This window comes from Eulemur rufifrons, chromosome 8 (genome assembly GCF_041146395.1).
Source record: "Eulemur rufifrons isolate Redbay chromosome 8, OSU_ERuf_1, whole genome shotgun sequence".
NCBI classification, from domain to species: domain Eukaryota; kingdom Metazoa; phylum Chordata; class Mammalia; order Primates; family Lemuridae; genus Eulemur; species Eulemur rufifrons.
This window is the reverse complement of record NC_090990.1, coordinates 73,364,728-73,383,310: the sequence shown is the minus strand read 5'-3', so window position 1 is coordinate 73,383,310 and position 18,583 is coordinate 73,364,728. Positions and strand designations below refer to the sequence as shown.

Here is an 18,583-nt window from a genome sequence, read left to right as displayed (position 1 = left end):
CCGCCCCAGGAATTCAGTACACCGGAACCTCTCTGAGGATGTGGAAGTTGATCTCACAGAAGTAAAACCATGTAGGGGCTATAAATACCTGCTGGTAGTGATATGCACCTTCTCAGGCTGGGTCGAGGCAGTCCCTACCCGGACGGAAAAGGCTAGGGAAGTGGCAAAGTTTCTGTTGAGAGAAATCATCCCCCGTTATGGTCTACCAGTCTCATTTGGCAGTGACAATGGACCAAGCTTCACTGCGGAGGTCATGCAAACCCTCACCAAGGCACTAGGAATCAAATGGAAACTACATACAGCCTACAGGACACAGAGCTCAGGGAAAGCAGAGCGCATGAACCGGACCCTCAAGACCACTCTAGCGAAGCTATGTCAGGAAACACAATTACCCTGGGTAGACATGCTAAGCCTAGCCCTGTTCAGAGTCAGGTGCACACCGGGGCCCACAAGATATTCACCCTTGGAAATCCTGTTTGGTAGACCTCCTCCACTTATCAAGCGATTAAGGGGCGACATCAGGCAACTAGGGGAATTAAATATAAACACACACCTCCAAGCCTTAGCCAAAACTATGTGCCATATCCACCACATCGTCCTAGAAAAAAACCCTATTGCCCTGGGCCTCCCTGTCCACCCCTCCCAACCTGGGGATCTAGTCTGGGTAAAGGACTGGAAAAAAATACCCCTAGAGCCCACCTGGAAAGATCCCCATACTGTGATACTAGTTACTCCCACTGCTGTTAAAGTTGCAGGTATCACTCCGTGGATCCACCACTCCCGGGTGAAAAAGGCCGAACCAGACAACGAAACTGATCTCTGGACTGCACATCAGGACCAGCGGAACCCGCTGAAGATCCAGCTTAACCTTAACCATCTGCCAACGAGGACAGACACACCTAGGACTGAATAGGAGTAAATGGGACCATAAATGGGACCACTGGCCCTGACCCTCATTGGGGTTGTAGTGACTTTACTGGGGTTTGGACTTTTTTCGGTAGTTCCAGAAAATTGGACTGTACTGCAGAGGGCATCTCAAACTGTGATATATTGGCTCATTGTAGGATGTCTGCTCTTACTTCAGTCCCTACAGTCCTCCTGGTTGGGGCACTCTCCCTAACAACTATGGCAGAAAAACCCTGCCCTGAGACTTGTTATGCTAGGACTTGGAGAACAAACCTGGCGTTTCGACTTGGGACAATGGGCTTCATGGCTACTACCTATGGCTGGGCCGCTAATAACTATTCTTCTCCTTGTCACTATAGGCCCCTGCATACTCAGCGCAGTTACTAAATTTGTAGAAACAACTGTAACCAGGAAAGCAACAGCTCACATAATGGCCTTACGAGGCTATCCCCCACTGGGAAATGATGCCCTATAATAAGACATATAAGGGCATCAAAGGGGGAAATGATAAGGAAAACCCCCATCTATTACTTAGCACAGCAGCCACCTGAGACCCCCACCCCTCACGGAAGACCCACATTAGCATATTACTAACCTAACACCTGGCACATTAGCATATCACTAACCTAACATCTAGCACATCAACATAACACTAAACCTAATTACCTGGTGCAAGATACTAACCTAACCTATTACCTGGTGGGCATTAGTCACCTGAGACCCCTCCCCTTGGATCACCCCAACTTAATAAAAATGGGAAAAATTGGGTAGACGGGGCTCAGAATTTGGTGGTGAGACCCCTTTGAGCCTGCCAGCGAATAAACCTTGATTCTCCGACTGTCCGTGTGCTGCTCGGTTTTTCCTCGGGACCCTTGTTGTAACACTTGCCATAACACTAAAGCATTCCTTTGGGATTTCTGGGCTCTGTGATTGCTAACTGCAGGCCTTGTTTCTGGCACACTCTAAATTCTGCCTGCCTTTGGCTTCTGGATCACTGATTTTTTCCTGTCCTTTGGTTCTTATGTATGCACTTCTTGACTGCTGTTTTTCCATGCTTGCTGGCCCACCATCTAGGTGATATCCTACTTGTAGCTACCCTCACCTACTGGATTTGGTTTTTTTTTTTTTTTACCTGTTTTTGCAAAGCACCACCATTGTTCACAATCCTAGAACTGACATTTGTTTAGAGCTTGAGTGGAGCAATCAAGAGGAAATGCCTTTTTGGAAAGAGGAAATGCAGGATTAGTGTGCAGGCCAGCTTAACCTTTAGAACTGAATCTCAGGAAGGCAATAATGGAGAATATAAAGTGAAAAATATCTGAATTCAAATAGAAAGCCTTTATTGCTGGTAATACAGTTAACAAAACAGTAATTATCTAAGAAGAATTTAAAATAAGAACCCTGATAAATCATTGATTCTTAATAATATTCTTTATTTCATATCATGAAAATTTAGTTCCTTTGAACTAAATGCTTCTATCTTGTTATCAAATTTTTAAAATATGAATTTATTTCATATTTTCAAATATTTTTGAAATGAAAATATGAAAAAAGTTTACCGGATAAAATAATTTAACATTCACTAACATTTATAGTACAGAATTTATTTTTAGTGTCCCAAATTTGAAACCAGTATTTAATTTTAAATCTAATTGAATTGTGCTATTTTCATAGTGACATACTGGCTCCTTTTGAAAGGTTTAATTTTAGGTTCTAGGAATTTAAGAGTTCATTCTTAAGGTACACATATAGCAAGCAGCTCCATACCAACAACATGTTTTCTTTATAAATAAATATGTAACTCAGTCTTATCCCTTCAAAAATTATGAATTATGTGAGTCTAGAGTTATACAGCTAGAATTTTCTTTGGAATCAGAAAAACCCAATCATTTCTATATTTGCCAGAATAATATAACAAGTGTTTCATTTTATTTTATTTTTTTTAATTTATTATTTATTTTTTGAGACACAGTCTCACTCTGTTGCCTGCGCTAGAGTGCCCTGGGGTCAGCTTAGCTCACAGCAACCTCAAACTCCTGGGCTCAAGTGATCCTCCTGCCTCAGCCTCCCCAGTAGCTGGGACTGCAGGTGCGCACCACCATGCCCAGCTAATTTTTCTGTTTTTAGTAGAGATAGGGTCTTGCTCTTGCTCAGGCTGGTTTTGAACTCCTGGCCTCAAGCGATCCTCCTGACTCGGCCTCCTAGAGTGCTAGAATTACAGGCATGAGCCACAATGCCCTGGCCCATCTGTTTTATTTACAGTGAATAGAGCAAAGTAGCAGAAGTATATAGGGACTCAGACAGCCCATGATAGAATTCTGGCTGTGGACTTTCGCAGCATGACCTTGAGCAAGTTACTCAACCTCTCTCCACCTGAGAAAGATTTATGACCAACCATAGCCCCACAGTCTGTGACCTATAGCTTTTCTCATTAGTCCCTATTCTTATAACTAGACCTTTGTCTTGGTCCTTATTCCAAAATTTAACTTCCAGTTGCCTGCACAGCACAGTTATCTCTAGGTTTGGAGCCCCCACATAGGTGGTGGCTATAGACCCTGACACTCTTTGTGCAGACTTCCCAGTTACCACCTCCAACCTGCTGGTCTGCATTTCAGAGTAGTGGTGTCTCCCTCTGAACTACTTGCTTCTGTATCAGCTTAACTCTGTCCAGCCTTATGCCACCACTGGCAATTGCTTTCATGAACTATAGCCAGACACTCTGAAATATTTTGATCACTTGTTGGCATGTTATCATCCCCAAGTTCTAGTCGTATCCCAGGGGATGTGTTTAGGACTGGCTCTCTTCTCTTCTCTGGTATTAGTAGGCCATACTGAAACCACCTTTACAAATTGATAAAGGGGTACAAGGCGAGAACTGTGGTAAGGGCCTAGCTAAAAATAATGATAATCATTAGCCACTATCCCCCTGTTTGCTTCTCTATAATTGCCACTCTGGAGCCACATAGCTAGTGGTCATAAAGATTCTTAGCTTTCTCCATAGATAACATCACCTTTTTGAAACCTAGGGGTAGTTTCTGAGATATCTTCCAGGTCCTGTATTCCAGTGGAACAGCTGATTCACTCAGGCCAGCGACCCATAGGAAGAAACTGACTCAACTGGTCTTGTGACCCCCACCCAAGAACCTGGTCGGCAAAGCAGACAATTTCTACAACCCTACGGTCCTGCCCCAGACCCAGCCAATTAGCAGTCTCAATTGCCAATGCCAAACTGTATTTAAAAATCCTGTCTCCCAAATTCTCAGGGAGGTGGATTTGAGAAATTCCTCCCATCTCCCCTTTTAGTGCTATGCAAAATTAAACTCTTTCTGTATGGTAAATTCTGCTGTCTCAGTGTATTTTCTTCCTCTTGGGCAATGGGCAAACGAACCTGGTTGGGTGGCAATAATACTCAGCCTACTCCTGAGATGTCAGATATGTGATTCTATTTTGTATGATCCTATAGGATCAAGAAAGTGTTAGATTATGTTCACTACAATCTGTTTAATAAGACAGAAACATGGGTGACATAGGTCAAAAAGATCTCTATTAATGTAACAATTGTCAGAAGTTTTATAAGAGTTGGTGCCCAGCCAGGTACTGTGGCTCACACCTGTAATCCCAGAGACTCAGCAAACTCAGGAGACTAAAGCAGGAGGATCGCTTCAGGCCAGGAGTTTGAGACCAGCCTGGGCAACATACTGAGACCCCATCTCTACCAAAAATAAGAAAATAAGTCAGGCATGGTGGTGTGCACCTATAGTCTCAGCTTCTTGGGAGGCTGAGGCAGGAGGATCACTTGGGCCTGGGAATTCAAGCCTGCAGTGAGCTACGATGATGCCACTGCACCCTAGCCTGGGTGACAGAGCAAGACCCTGTCACACACACACACACACACACACACACGCACAAAAAGAAAAAAAAAAAGAAAATAAATTTGTGTGGAAAAGCTCATTCCCCTATAACTCAAAAATGATTTTTTTCCTAAAGCTCTTTGAGAAGGTTCATTGAAGATGCTGGCTCTCCATGAATTTATTCAGTAACAATAGTGATCATACACATCTCAGAGCATAGCATTTTAGACAACTGCTTGCTTTGGAGCTTCTATGTGTGTCTGGTGCTTACTGTGTGCTAAGCATTGTGCTAAGGACATCACCTCATTTAATCCTCACACAGTTAATTAATGTGTTACTGAAGATGAAACTGAGGCACAGAGATTTTAAGTAACTGGCCTGAGGTCACACAGCTAGAAAGTGGCAGAACTAGACAAACAGAGTTTATCGGGCTCCCGTGGTTCATTCAGAGCTTCTAACCACTATATGGGAAAAGAAAACATTTAAAAACAACAACAAACAACTCAGGAAAAGACATGGAATATGCTCCACAAGAAGTTTGGAACCCTAATTACATTTTCTGAAGTCTTCGTTTCTAACTGGATTTTACAGGGAGTAATCAGCAAGGAAACATCTGGGTCCTCTAAGATCTCTGCTATCCTCTGAGAAAATTGGATGTTTCCTGGATTTGGATAGTTATTCTTGTCCTCAAGAGAATTGGGAAATGTTTGGAGCTGGTCATCAGAAGGGAGAAAACACTACAAATCACCCAATGAACAGTGCTCCGTTGGTACTACCAGGTCATCTCTTGTTGAATTATGTCTCTATGCAATTTTCCTCTTCTGTGGAAAACCAGGCATATTCTTACATGCAAAATTAAGAGATCAGTGAAACCATATTGTGAATTGCTGCTTTAACATCATGACATTGACAGTCCATACAAAATTCCTGATACCATTGCCAGAGGCTGAAAATATTGTCAGATCATCTCAGGATACGTTCATATCCTTCTGAAGACTATAACCCACCATAATAAGGTGATCCTTTCAGTAACTTCCATGTGACAGGTTTCATACAATGTTTGGTGCAGTCATTGTGAATTCTCAATGTAAGTCTTTCAGTGCACTGTTTTCATTAGGAGGAATTTCAGTTTCCAGAATTATAGCGTTATGCCTCGAGTCAGACAAAAATCTTAGCATCAAATTATTATAGGCTGTTTATTTTCTTGAAGAACTATTCCAAAAAACTAGCATTTCTTCAGGGAATGTACTAATAAGAATAAAGAGCAAAATAAAGATTGTCATTCATGATTCTGTTTCAGATTTTGAATGCTGCTTTCAAGTTAAAACATTTTTAAAATTTATTTTTAGACTTTTTATCCTCCTGGCAGCCTCATTATTCATTCATTCTTTTAACAAATGTTTATGGATTATCTTCTATATCTATGTCTTCCCAAGCAGGTTTTTGGGACATAACAATGAATTGGAATTTGCCTTCAAATTCTAATCATTTTTCTTCTTTCTTTAAGCATTGCATTCCATATTAAATGCAGATATCAGAGTAGGAGTGGTGGCTCGTGCCTGTAATCCCCGCACTTTGGGAGGCTGAGGTGGGAGGATCACTTGAGCCCAGGAATTCGAAACCAGCCTAAGCAACATAGTGAAACTCTGTCTTTTCAAAATAAATTTAAAGAATAGCTGGGCGTGGGGACTGGCGCCTGTAGTCCCAGCTACTTGGGAGGCTGAAGCAGGAGGATCACTTGAGCCCAGGAGTTCAAGGCTGAGTGAGCTATGATCATGCCACTGCACTCTAGCTTGGGTGAGAGAGATACAGATCCTCTAATAACAATAAAAAAAGCAGATACACAAAATACTCGCCCTTCTTTATGATAAGTTTCTTTTGTTCCATACTCCAAATAGCATTCCATAACATTTTGGACACAATAGATTCTTAATATTTGGTGGTGGTGTTAGTGGAAAATTAGAGAATCACTGTATTTTTTATTCCAATGTCCAATGTGCCTTTATGTAGAAGATAAAAAAAAAAAAAAAAAGAGCCCTGTCTCTTTTTTAATCTGTGTTCTCATGACTTAATCCCAACAAATTTCATTTTTCCTGGGGTGTGACTTCAGTCACCACCTTGCCTTACCCTGCAGCATCTAGTGGTATAAGAAGGTGAATATAGGCTACACAGTGTACAGAAAGAATCCATTTGTATGTTCTGTTATCTGGGGAATTTCAGGTAAAACCTGGGTTCTTTTTGGTGGAATCATTAATCCAGAGCCTTATCATCCTCTGTTCTCTTCATTTGTCCCTTTCTTGCTTCTCATTCTGAAGCTTCAAAGAAGCTCTTGTTTGAGTCGACTTTCCCAAATCAAATGCTATAATTTTAACTCAGAGGTCACAAAGTCAAACGCCTTACAGGGACCAAAGATAAATAAATGCTGGGGGCTGGAGCAGGAAAACTAGGGAGTAAGAGAGACTGTGGCAAACTGCAGAACACACGCACCACGCACAGGAGGTCATGTCAGCCCACTGTTGGTGTGCGAATGAGAGGCCTGGTTAACTGATCTTCTAGATTTCAAAAGAACCAGAAATCTGGATACTTATGTAAAATACCCCAATTTGTAAATGTTGGACTAGCCAAAAAAGAAAAAAAAAAAAACAAACCTAACAGGTCTGCCATTAGTAACCTGTCCTCTCATTGGTATTGAATTCAAAGCACTAAAAACACCATAGGTTTCTGATATGTCCTTGAAGAATATCTCTTGAGTTCTGTGATTTAATCCCACTGTCAAGGCAAAAGAGAAAGGACGGGTTTTATCAGGGGTCTGATTTGATATTGGCCTAATTAGTACATTTTCATTAGCCTAATTAGTAGATTTTCATTCTGCAGTTTTTACAAATGTAATAAAGTAACATTCTTTACGTAAGAAAGGGAGAATGAAATATATATTCAATTTGAAATATATATATTCAATTTTGCTTTTATTTATATAAACAAACACGGGCACTGGAAGGATAAATTTAAAATTAATAAAAGTGATTACCTATGGGAGGTAGGACAAGGTAGAAAGGCAGGAGTATGGGAATAAAACTTCTCAATGTATACTTTTGATTTAGTTTTTATTTTTAGCCAGGTGAAAATATTATGTATGTAAATATTAAAATAAAATTTTAAAATGAAAAAACATTAAAATGACTTTTTATTACAAAGAAAAATATAATTAGATAGCATAAAATATACAATTGTATAAAATTCTATGTGGGAAATGGAATTATAGAAGTTCAAGAAGAAGAAAAGAGAACACTTTTATTATCACATTTCTGATAGCTAAAGAAATTTTTATCATTTACTCTTTAAATACATGATATTCTTTAAATGGTATCAAATTGCCAAGGTATTTCTATTCCACTGGACACATCTAAGAGTTGTGTGCCAGTTTTATTTTTGAATGGCAATATTTACAACACAAAACTGGAAATTACTTCCTTTACAATTGTTTATATTTCATGACAAAAATTTTGCATGTTGATATAAAACATCAGGGAACAGATGTGTGTATTTTTCAAAATTCTTTTGGGAGTATGCAAACAAAAAAGTTCAACGACCACTGATCTTGATTTTTCTGTATTAGAAACCACTGGAATCATTCCTTAGTCTCTGGAAGGCCAAAGTTGTATTATACATGGTGACTAACAGGCCACAAATGAGCACCTCCAGACACAATCATATGGATTAGTTTTGGATTAGTTAGCTTTTACTTAGAAAAACAGAAACTTTTAAGTCTCATAAGAATGTGTAACAGAATAGCCACATTTAGATGTCTGCAAAATAAGTCCAGGGTATGGCATGAAGGATGGCAAAGCCCATGCAGTGAGAGGACAGGGGAAGGCCAAACCAGAGGCAGAGAGCATCCTGCCCAAATCTGCCAAGGCTAACCTGCTTGGATCCATCTTGGGACTCATCCAAGCGGATTCAAAGCCAAAGTGCAGGTCCAGTGGTACAAGGTCCCCAGCATGGACTCTGGGGGGCTGCTGTGGCCCCAGGTATCTCTCTCAGGAACCTGGGGCATGTGAAGACAAGGGCCCAAGTTTGAAATGAAAATAATTGAAACTGCTTTTCCCTTTTCAAATAAAATACTAATTTCATTTAGTCTTTGGTGACTCTAAATGGAAACCTGAGTAACCATTTCTTCTCATTTGGTTTAAATTTTGTCCTTGTTATATGTTTATATCTATTACCATGAGAAATCCCAGGCCGTCAGGTCACCCCGCATCTCTCCCCTGCTGATCCACTCAAATCTCTTCACATCACCTATTCTGAATCCTTTTCTCAACACTCCCCAATTTCTGAGACTTTTCCATTCTCAGTGGGAGATAAGAAAGCCCAGGTGCCTTTGGTGCCAGCAGGAAGATCAACCGATGAAAGACCCAGTCCATGTGAGAGAACCCTCAACATGGTCCCACCTCCCCAACCACCATGAATCCCTAAGACAATCTCCTTTCACTGCTCCCTTAAGCCATATTTGGACAAGTTTTGGGAGCATGCTCTGCTCTCCCCAGAAAGTTTCATTATGTTAGTAATAAACCTTTTGGTGCATCATCAGTCTCAACATCCAAACCAAATTTTAGGTGGAGGAGTCTATTGTACTTCTACAGAGTGTCCACAACAATGTGGTAATTAGAATGGGATGCATGAAATAGAGATTAGGGAGGAATGATGACATGAATGATGACATCTAGGGCGGGATGTGATCATGATATTGGTCACAGGGGAAAGAGGAGTGGAAGCACTTGAAAGCTGTCAGCAAATGCAAAAAATGGAGTCAGACTCTATTATATATCCTTCCAGATTTACCCCTGTTTTCCCTTGACTCCTACAGTCCCTCAACCCCACAAGGACTTGAAAATCACTGATCCTACACCTTTTACTGTCCTTAATGTCTCCATGTCCACTCTTCTCTCTTTACTCATTTTAAATTCCATGTTGGCCGGGCACAGTGGCTCACGCCTGTAATCCTAGCACTCTGAGAGGCTGAGGCAGGAGGATTGCTTGAGGTTAGGAGTTCAAGACCAGCCTGAGCAAGAGCGCGACCCTGTCTCTACAAAAATAGAAAAATTAGCTGGGTGTGGTGGTGGGCACCTATAGTCCCAGCTACTTGGGAGGCTGAGGCAGGAGGATCGCTTGAGCCCAGGAGTTTGAGGTTTCAGTGAGCTATATGAGCCATGATGACACCACTGCACTCTACCTGGGGCTACAGAGTGCAACTCTGTCTCAAAAAAACAAAAAAATTCCATGATGATTCATAATTACTCCCTTGCTTACATCCTCAACTTCCTTGTTCTCCTCTCCTTGCTCTCATTCCTTTAGTAAAATTTGATTAAATAGAACTCTCAGTTTACTCTGTGTCTGCATCCTGGCAGCTGATTATTGCTGGAGAAAAAAGCACAATCACACTGACTTGTCCCACTTAAAAGTCATGACCATAAACACAAGTGGGCTCTTAACGACACTCAACAAGCATACAAATTTTTTTTGGTCTGCAAATCTTCCCATTCATTCTACAACAGGACTATTTCACACCCTCTCTTCTCTCCTCACAAGTTAATCTTTCTCACCTTCTCCCAGCTAGTCACATTACCTTCTACATCTCTAAGAAAAAGTAGAAGAGAACATCCAAAGATTCCATTCCCATTAAAAACAAGTATTTCTCCTAATTTTTTATTCAATCTACATTCGACTCCACTTCCATCACTAGTTACTATCCCATATTTGGGCTCCCCTTTGTAGGAGAACTTCTCAAAAGAACTGTGTATATTGGCCAGCTCCAATTCCTTTCCTCCCTTTCTTTCTTAAACCCACTCCAATCAAGTTTTTCCTCTATTGCTTCACTAAAAGTTTATCAATGGCCTCCATGTCACTAAATCCAATGATCAATTCTCAGTCCTCACTCATGTGTGAGTACTCCTTCCTCCTTGATGCACTAGCTTCACTTGGCTTCAGGACACCTCACTCGGTTCTCCTACTTCACTGGCTGCTCCTTTTCATTCTCGTTGGCTGGCTCATCCACTTCTCCCTGCTTAAAGCTGCATTATCCCCAGGGCTCCACCCTTGGTTCTCTTCTATTTACACTCACTCTCCTTAAACCCAGCCTCAAGTATACAACTGCTTAATCAAAATCTCCACTTCAATTTCTAATAGATACGTCAAATGTAACATGCCCAAAACTGAACTCCTCTACTTGTAGCCTTCTCCATCTACCTTGCTTTCCCCCCCCCATAACCCTTACCAGTTTTCTTATTGATAAGATTGTCTTATTGATCACATTTATTGTTTATTGCCTGTCTCCCCCACCCCTAAAACGTAATATCCACAAGAGCAAGCATTTTTGTTTTGTTCGCATATATAACCCAAACAACTTGAATAGTGTCTGGGTACTCAATATTTATTGAATGAATGAAACCAGTAGGATTCATCCTTAGCTTACTCAGGAATTATTGAAATCTCTTAAATCAAATTGAAACAGTGAAAAACGCCTTATCTGCAAGCAGTAAAATACCACCAAGTTAGGCATGGTGGCCTGTGCCTGTTGTCCCAGCTACTTGAGAGGATTACTTGAGCCCAGGAATTTGAGCCTTGAAAACATAGTGAGACCTCATCTCAAAAGCAGAAAGAAAAAAAAAAAAATACCACTGAAGTTTAAAATCTGTGTCTGCGTGTGGTTTGGGGGAAGGAGCAGACAGAAAGGTATCTCTTCAGAAACAAAGCACCAGAACAAGGATTATGGGAAAACCACAGTGACAGTGAGGAAAGGTTTGCTTCTGGAGAAATCACTTCTCAGAACAACAGGCCCAAATGAGTTCTAAATAGCCACCTAAACTTCGTTGGCATCTCGTGAAAACGTAGTATGTAGGGTACAAAGAAGCAGGAAAATGCATCTTCTTCCATTACAAGTCACTCTGGATCAACAGCTGTTCTCCCACTAGGGTGGTTCTTTTTTTCCTTATTTGGACCTCACTGTCAAAAGAAAGACACCACACCCTGTGTGTTATGTAGCCTTAACTGAGCAGCTATGCCACGTCCCAGGTCCCCTGCCTTCAAGACTGTATTTAATTCAGTAATTTTTTTCTTTTGACTCAGGGTTCCCGGGTGGGTCCAGGAAAACCCTGAAGCTGTTTTGAAAACAACATAAACCAAAAAAGTCGGAATATTTACAAAGTACATTTTAAAAAAGTTGAAGGCCGTTAGAGACGAACTGGATTGGGGGCGAGGGGGGAAACACTCAACGACTTCAGCTGAGGAGAGCCCTGTCCGCCTCGGCACAGAGCCCATTGCTCACTGAACTCGCAGGTCCGCGTCGCCGGCTGCGGCAGCTGCCCCCTTACCCCCACGCCACCCACCACTGTGAACAACGAAGACCGAGCCCGTCCCCAGGGACGAAGCCCCAAGCTTCCCTTAAATTTCGATACAACCCGCCCAGACACGTCGTGACTCAAGGAGCAGAGTCCAGAGGGAGCGTCAGTTCTGCCGGGGCGGGGTGGCTGGACGCGCGGCCAGGCGCAGCCCGGGGAGCCGGGAGCCGGAGCGGGCGGCCAGGTTTGCGCTGTCCGAAGGCTCGGCGCTCCGGCCGGCCGGCTCGGCGCACGTTCCTCTCCGCGCCTAGCGTGCGACACCCGCTGCTGCCGCGACGCCCCCTTCCTCCTCCGCGCGCCTCCCCTTTAAGCGCGAGGCGCAGTTGGATTTGTGTCGGCGGAGGCGAGGCGCGACTCCCCTTTATGGCGCAGTCGGCGGCACCCGCTCTGACAGCCGCGGCGGCCGGGCGAACAGAGCTGGAGGCCGAGCCTCGGGCCACCGGCAGCAGTCACTGCAGCTGGGCCGGGGGAAGCGCAGCGCGCGCGGCGGCGGCGGGGGCGGGGGAGTGGGCGGGCCCGGCCCGGCAGGGGGCGGGGAGGCGGGGGGAGGCGGGGAGCCCGGCCGCCGGCGCTCGGGTCCGCCTCTGACTGCAGCGCGGCGGGGCGATGTGTGATTACCATGGCGAGGAGTCTCTGTCCGGGGGCCTGGCTAAGGAAACCCTATTATCTCCAGGTAGGCCGGCGGCGGCCCCGCAACCCGCTGCGGGCGCACCCGGCCGCGCGCCCTTCCGCGCCGCGCGGGACTCGCCCGCCGCCCTCCTCCCTCCCTGGGTCGGCGCCTGCCAGAACCCCGCTGCCCCCTGCCGTCCGGCACCTGGCGGCGCGCCCTCCCCGGCTGCCAGGGCGCCGCAGCCCCTCGGCAGCGCTGCCTCGTCCCCCCACCGCGGCCCCAGTGCCTCGGCCGGCCCGGCTCGAGGGCCCAGGTCGTTCCGCCCAGGCTCGCTCTCGAGCCCCTTGCACCCTGAGAGCCTTAAGACGTGACCCGGGTGCGACTCCGCGCTCCTGGCGCTGCCCTCAGCTCTTCGCCCCTCCAGGCGGAGCTTGGGACGCGCCGCAGTCTTCTCCCTGGTCTTTTCGGTGCTTTCCCCCCTCCCTCGTGGGCCCCCGCAGGTCGGCAATTCTTGACTCTGTCTTTGGTCTTCAGTCAGTGATAGGAAAGGTGGTGTGTCATTCCTCCATATTTTAGATAGAAAATTACGACAATTTGTCACGTCAGTGTTTCCTCAAACCCCCCAAAGTGGCGTGTGCCTCGTGTTGAGCCCCTTGGTTTGGGCTTTCCATCACACCCGAGATTTAAATGGGAGGTGGGGATCGGAAGCCCGAAGGAGGCGAATGGTGTTTGCTTTTTAAAAGGGAAGGGGAATAGTGGCTGGTATGCGGATTTCAGATACCCCAGCAGTGCGAACGTAATTCTCAGTCAGGTCGTGTGTACTGTTGGCGTGTTAATTTTTCATGATTTCCCCTTTCACCCTCTATTCCGCTGCCAGTTTGTGCCTTGGAACCCTACTGTTGCCTAAATGTACTGTTTGGTCACCAGGGGGACCTAGTAGACACCGTGAGTAGCTGAGCGCAAATCCATCACTCCGGTGGAAAAACAACTACGAATCACTGTCTCGCGTGGGTTAGCAGTGTTGTCCGCATTCAGACAACAGTATTCCTTTACCGTTTACATTAAAAGGCTTAAAGGTATTGGTAGATTATTTTGGGTCAGCTGGTGCATTTATAAATTATAAGAAAAGTTGAGAAGGAACCATCATGGGGCAAGTAAATCTTATGTTTTTGTTCGAAAATTGTATGTGTAAATCTTACTCTGAAATGAGTGATGTATTGCAAATTGGAAGCATGATAATAACGGTGTAGGGATAACACTGAATGTCCTGAGTCTTTGTAGGAGGCCACCAGTAGTAATTGAGCCCTTGAGTAACAGTTTTGCAACCAGTCTAGAATGCAACCCAGGCCAGGTGCCTCTTTGTAAGCCTTTATGTGAGTTAAAAAATATCTTTCCAGACTCTATCCCCAAAATGCTTCTTAGGATATTTAAAACGTTTTTTACAAAAACTACCTATCTATGCAATTTTTTAGATTTGGTGGCAGACTTTATTTTAGACTTTGATTCTTTTGGCTATAAATGCTATCCGCAGATATGGCTGTGACATGTTTTGGCGCTACAGCACAAGAGCTTTAATATTGGCTAAAACTAAGTTGAGATTAGTTTTATAAGTAGTTGTGATTCCATTAATGGCAAACATTTGCCATTTCTGATTTTCTGAATTTGCACATCATTATTACCAAATTAAGGTAAACTCAGGTTCTAAGGACTTCAAAAGGATTTGGGGGCATAGTGATATTTTATTATGGTAGGTTATTTCTACTAATAAATAATGTAATTGTTAGTTAGAAACTTTATTGGTTACAGTATTATCTTTCAGATAAAAAATAAATGTCCTGGGAATCCTAGGGGATTGGTGTTTTAAACATTGTCTTGGCATTAATATTTATTATCTTTATGAATTTTCCTTTGTCCCTCATCTTACTGTTTCAATTTAACCAGTTAAAAAAAAAAGGCCTTCAAATCACTCAAGTGTCATGCCTTCTTGTGTTCCCTATTGCGTAAGTATCTCACCTACTTTTTATACTTTCTCTACCACTAGGTGCTTCAATCTCAAATTATTTTAGGCAAAGCCAAATAAAATATTTTCAACTGAGACTATTATACATCTAGTTTCTCAGCTACTTAAGGTTGGATTAATATATACAGTACTCCTTTTCCTTTTTTAAGAAATTTTTCTTGAGAATAAAATCATGTTCTTTTAGGAACAGCATGGGGCATGAAAACAGAGCTGACTCTGTTCACATTTGTGCATCTGATTTATTATGACTTTGAATAGTTACTTAACTTTTTGGTTCTGTAGTTTCCATATCATAAAGTGGAGATTATAATTCTTAGCCAAGAGTACATGACATGAATATATTTGCATAAACTAGATGAAGTTAAATCTGTTTTGTAACATGTTTACTACATTTTTACTAGACAAGTGTGTGATCTTAAATGATAAACACATAAAGGTAAATATGTTGAATTCCTTCAGCTAAAGATTCTAGACTTTTCACTCCTCTCCTTTTATTTATTGAGCATTTATTGACCAAGGTGTAAGCTATGACTTATTTTATTGATTCAGTCATTTACTTAGTACATATTTGTTGGATGCCTGTCATGTGCCAGAAACCATGTGAGGTGGTGGGTATTCTGTGGGAGCTAAGCAAACACCTTTCTAATCTTCATGGAGCTCAAAGTCTAGTTGAGAAAACAGGCATTAATATAATAATCTCAGAAATATGTGGTGACAACAGTAAGTGTTATGAAAGAAAAGAAAAGGAACAAAAGACTGCCTGAGAGGAGAGAACAGTTTCTCTCTTTTAAAAGTGTTTTACTGTGGAAATTTATATATATATAAGACAGAAAAAAATAATGAACTCTCATATGCCCATCACTTGCCCTCAACAATTACATATCAGTATTTAGTTTCATTTCCCTCCCCCACATCCTCTCCCAACCAAAGTATTTTAAAGCAATCACATCATTTCATCCAAGTATCTCAGTATACATTTCTAATAGATAAGGATATTTTTAGACATAATCATTATCACACCTAACAAAATTAATAATAACTTCTTATTTTTTCCCCACCCTCCTCCTAGATATGCGTCAACCAGAGAGTACTGACTAAATTTGATTTGCTATAGAGTGGGTTTACAGTGATTTGAAAGGGTCTCTCAGCAAAAACAAAACAACTCTCCCTTTATTAGCTTATTCATGCCAGAAGTTCTTTACATCTCTTTTCATCTCTTTACATCTCGTTTTGGAAGAATGTCTGGTTTAAGTAACATTTTCATGTGAATGTATTATTTTAATTTAGAGTGAGGCTGTAATTATTCAATAGGCATAAGAGATCTAGTTTTGTTTGGAGATTGGGGAAAAGGTGAAGAGGCAGGAAGGAGTTGGATTTATTTCATAGAAAGAGGGAAGAGATGAAGGCCAAGCAAGAGGAGAGGGAGGTTCCAGAGACCTGCTTTGTATACTTGTAGTTTTGCTTTATTTTGAACTGGATGGGGTCAAAGAGCAGTTATGTCCTTCTTTTCTTTTCGTACAATTTTACAGGGAATTCAGCAGTTGGTTTAATTGTAAAGGAGCTTCATTCTCAATATTTTTATAATTCAGATATCACTGTAGTAGTTGATAACACTTCTAGAGAACTGTAGCATTATGCAATTAATGATAAATTTTCAGCTACAATAGGCATTTATGGGCTAATGTTGGCACCTAATCACTGTGGTATAGCTTTTTGTTTATATAGCAAAAGAGATTCTACTTCTTTTAAAGAAAAGAACTTGTGTGCTATATCCATACAATATAATATTATAGAGAAATAAAGTGAAATGAAGTACATACTGCACCATGGATGAACCTTGAAAATATTAAAGGTATGAAAGAAACCCGTCACAAAAGACCATAGATTGTATGATTCCATTCATATGAAATATCCAGAATGGGCAAATCTATAAAGACAGAAAATATTAATAGATTAGTGCTTGCCTACGGCTGGGAGGGTTGAGGGAAAATGGGGAGTGACTAATAATGGATATAAGATTTTTTTTTAGGGGGGACGGAAATGCTCTAAAATTGATAGTGGTGATAGTTGCACAACTCTGTGCATATACTGAAAACCACTGAATTGTATACTTTAAATGAGTAAATTATATGGTATGTGAATTATATCTCAAGAAAGCTGTTTTTTTTTTTTTTTTTTTTTTTTTTGAGACAGAGTCTCACTCTGTTGCCCAGGCTAGAGTGAGTGCCGTGGCGTCAGCCTAGCTCACAGCAACCTCAAACTCCTGGGCTCAAGCTATCCTCCTGTCTCAGCCTCCCGAGTAGCTGGGACTAAAGGCATGCGCCACCATGCCTGGCTAATTTTTTCTATATATATTTTTAGCTGTCCATATAATTTCTTTCTATTTTTAGTAGAGATGGGCTCTCGCTCTTGCTCAGGCTGGTCTCGAACTCCTGAGCTCAAACGATCCGCCCACCTCGGCCTCCCAGAGTGCTAGGATTACAGGCGTGAGCCACCGCGCCCGGCCAAGAAAGCTGTTAAAAAGAACAGAACTGAGTTTTATCCCATGGAAATGGTGCTTCTCTCTGTCCTTTGCTGCAGATTCTGCCAATGCCAGCTTTTTGGTGCAGGGAACACTTCTTCCAGGGGAGCAATACAGGCATATTGTTTGTCTCTGTGTGCCAGGAGGACTTATGACCTGCCTGAAACAGATAGCCAATGTTTACCTGAGCAATGAGCTTCTCATAGCAAGGCATCTTTCCCAGAACAAGCTAATTTACAGTTCCAACTTTCCCAGCTATTTTGTTGAGAAACATTACTTGGGAAATAGCACTTCCTGAACTGACTAAATGGTACAGCACATTGAACAGAGTGGGCGGGGTATATTAATTGCTTAAACCATTTTTAGGTGATATTTTTCTTCCATGCACCGTTATGGTGCATACTACTCACGGCCTGCTGGGGTGTGGTAACCCAGAATGACACCTACATTTGTCTGTTTTTAGTAGTGTGTTTTCTACAAATTACGATCTACTTTGTTTAGGGTTTACTCATAGTCTGAGTGAGGCTGATAACACAGAAGCCCTATAATTCGCTGGTTTTAGTTTAGAATACCTTCTTCCTTCTCACTGTCATTAAGTCCGAGAAGAATGAAAGCTAAGATAATTTAGGATAATTCTCTATACTTAGATTATGCACATTTTCCATTCCAGTAATTCTGCCTGCATGTCCGGTTGCATATGAAAAGTTGGCACAATTCTAATGGAATTTGAAGTCTGAGATACTTGGGTCCTTTGAAGGTTTTCAAGCCCTTTTTAAGGCATCCTCTTAAAAATGATTGCTCTAGCAATTTCAGTATGTGCTCAGTAGGGCTGTCATGAATGAAAGGATAGATGGCATGATCTAATTTGGATGTTGGTGCCTGTTTAACATTTCTGATACCTGGCTCTTTGGCTTATATTAGTATTATTTTTTCAAACATGACTGCTGTCGATGGTTTGGTTCTTTATGACTTAATGTGGATATTTTGTAGGATTTAGTACCAGATAGATTTACTAATACAGATTAACTAGTAATAGTGATAATGTTGACAAATACTGTAGTAAGAGTAATATGACTTTTTGTCCATTTTCAGTCTCCAGGATTATTTTAAACCTAATTAGAGCCTGTGGTTGTTCCTTATCCCATAAAGGTAGAGGGAGAAGGCCTGCAGGTGGTGTAGCTCTCATTAACCTCATTAGACCTCTGTTCAGAGTTTAGCTGTTGCCTCTGCCTAAAACTTAATCTCCAGAACTATGATTAGCTTTTTGAGACTGGCATGTGT

At 42.1% G+C, this 18,583-nt stretch overlaps 1 protein-coding gene across 5 annotated transcripts in view; it reads left to right on the top strand.

The window, feature by feature from the left end:
* Nucleotides 1–12,723: 12,723 nt before the first annotated feature.
* DIPK1A (divergent protein kinase domain 1A) overlaps nt 12,724–18,583 on the top strand; it is a 94,132-nt gene continuing 88,272 nt past the window's right edge. For 2 of the 5 annotated variants that reach the window (XM_069480180.1, XM_069480177.1), the window contains exon 1: nt 12,726–12,824. In XM_069480180.1, the coding sequence (XP_069336281.1) occupies nt 12,771–12,824 (54 nt within the window). In that variant the 5' untranslated portion in view covers nt 12,726–12,770. Of the gene's footprint in view, nt 12,825–13,695; nt 13,707–14,713; nt 14,762–18,583 lie in introns of those variants that run through there. The other 3 variants (XM_069480181.1, XM_069480179.1, XM_069480178.1) reach the window with 3 other exon arrangements.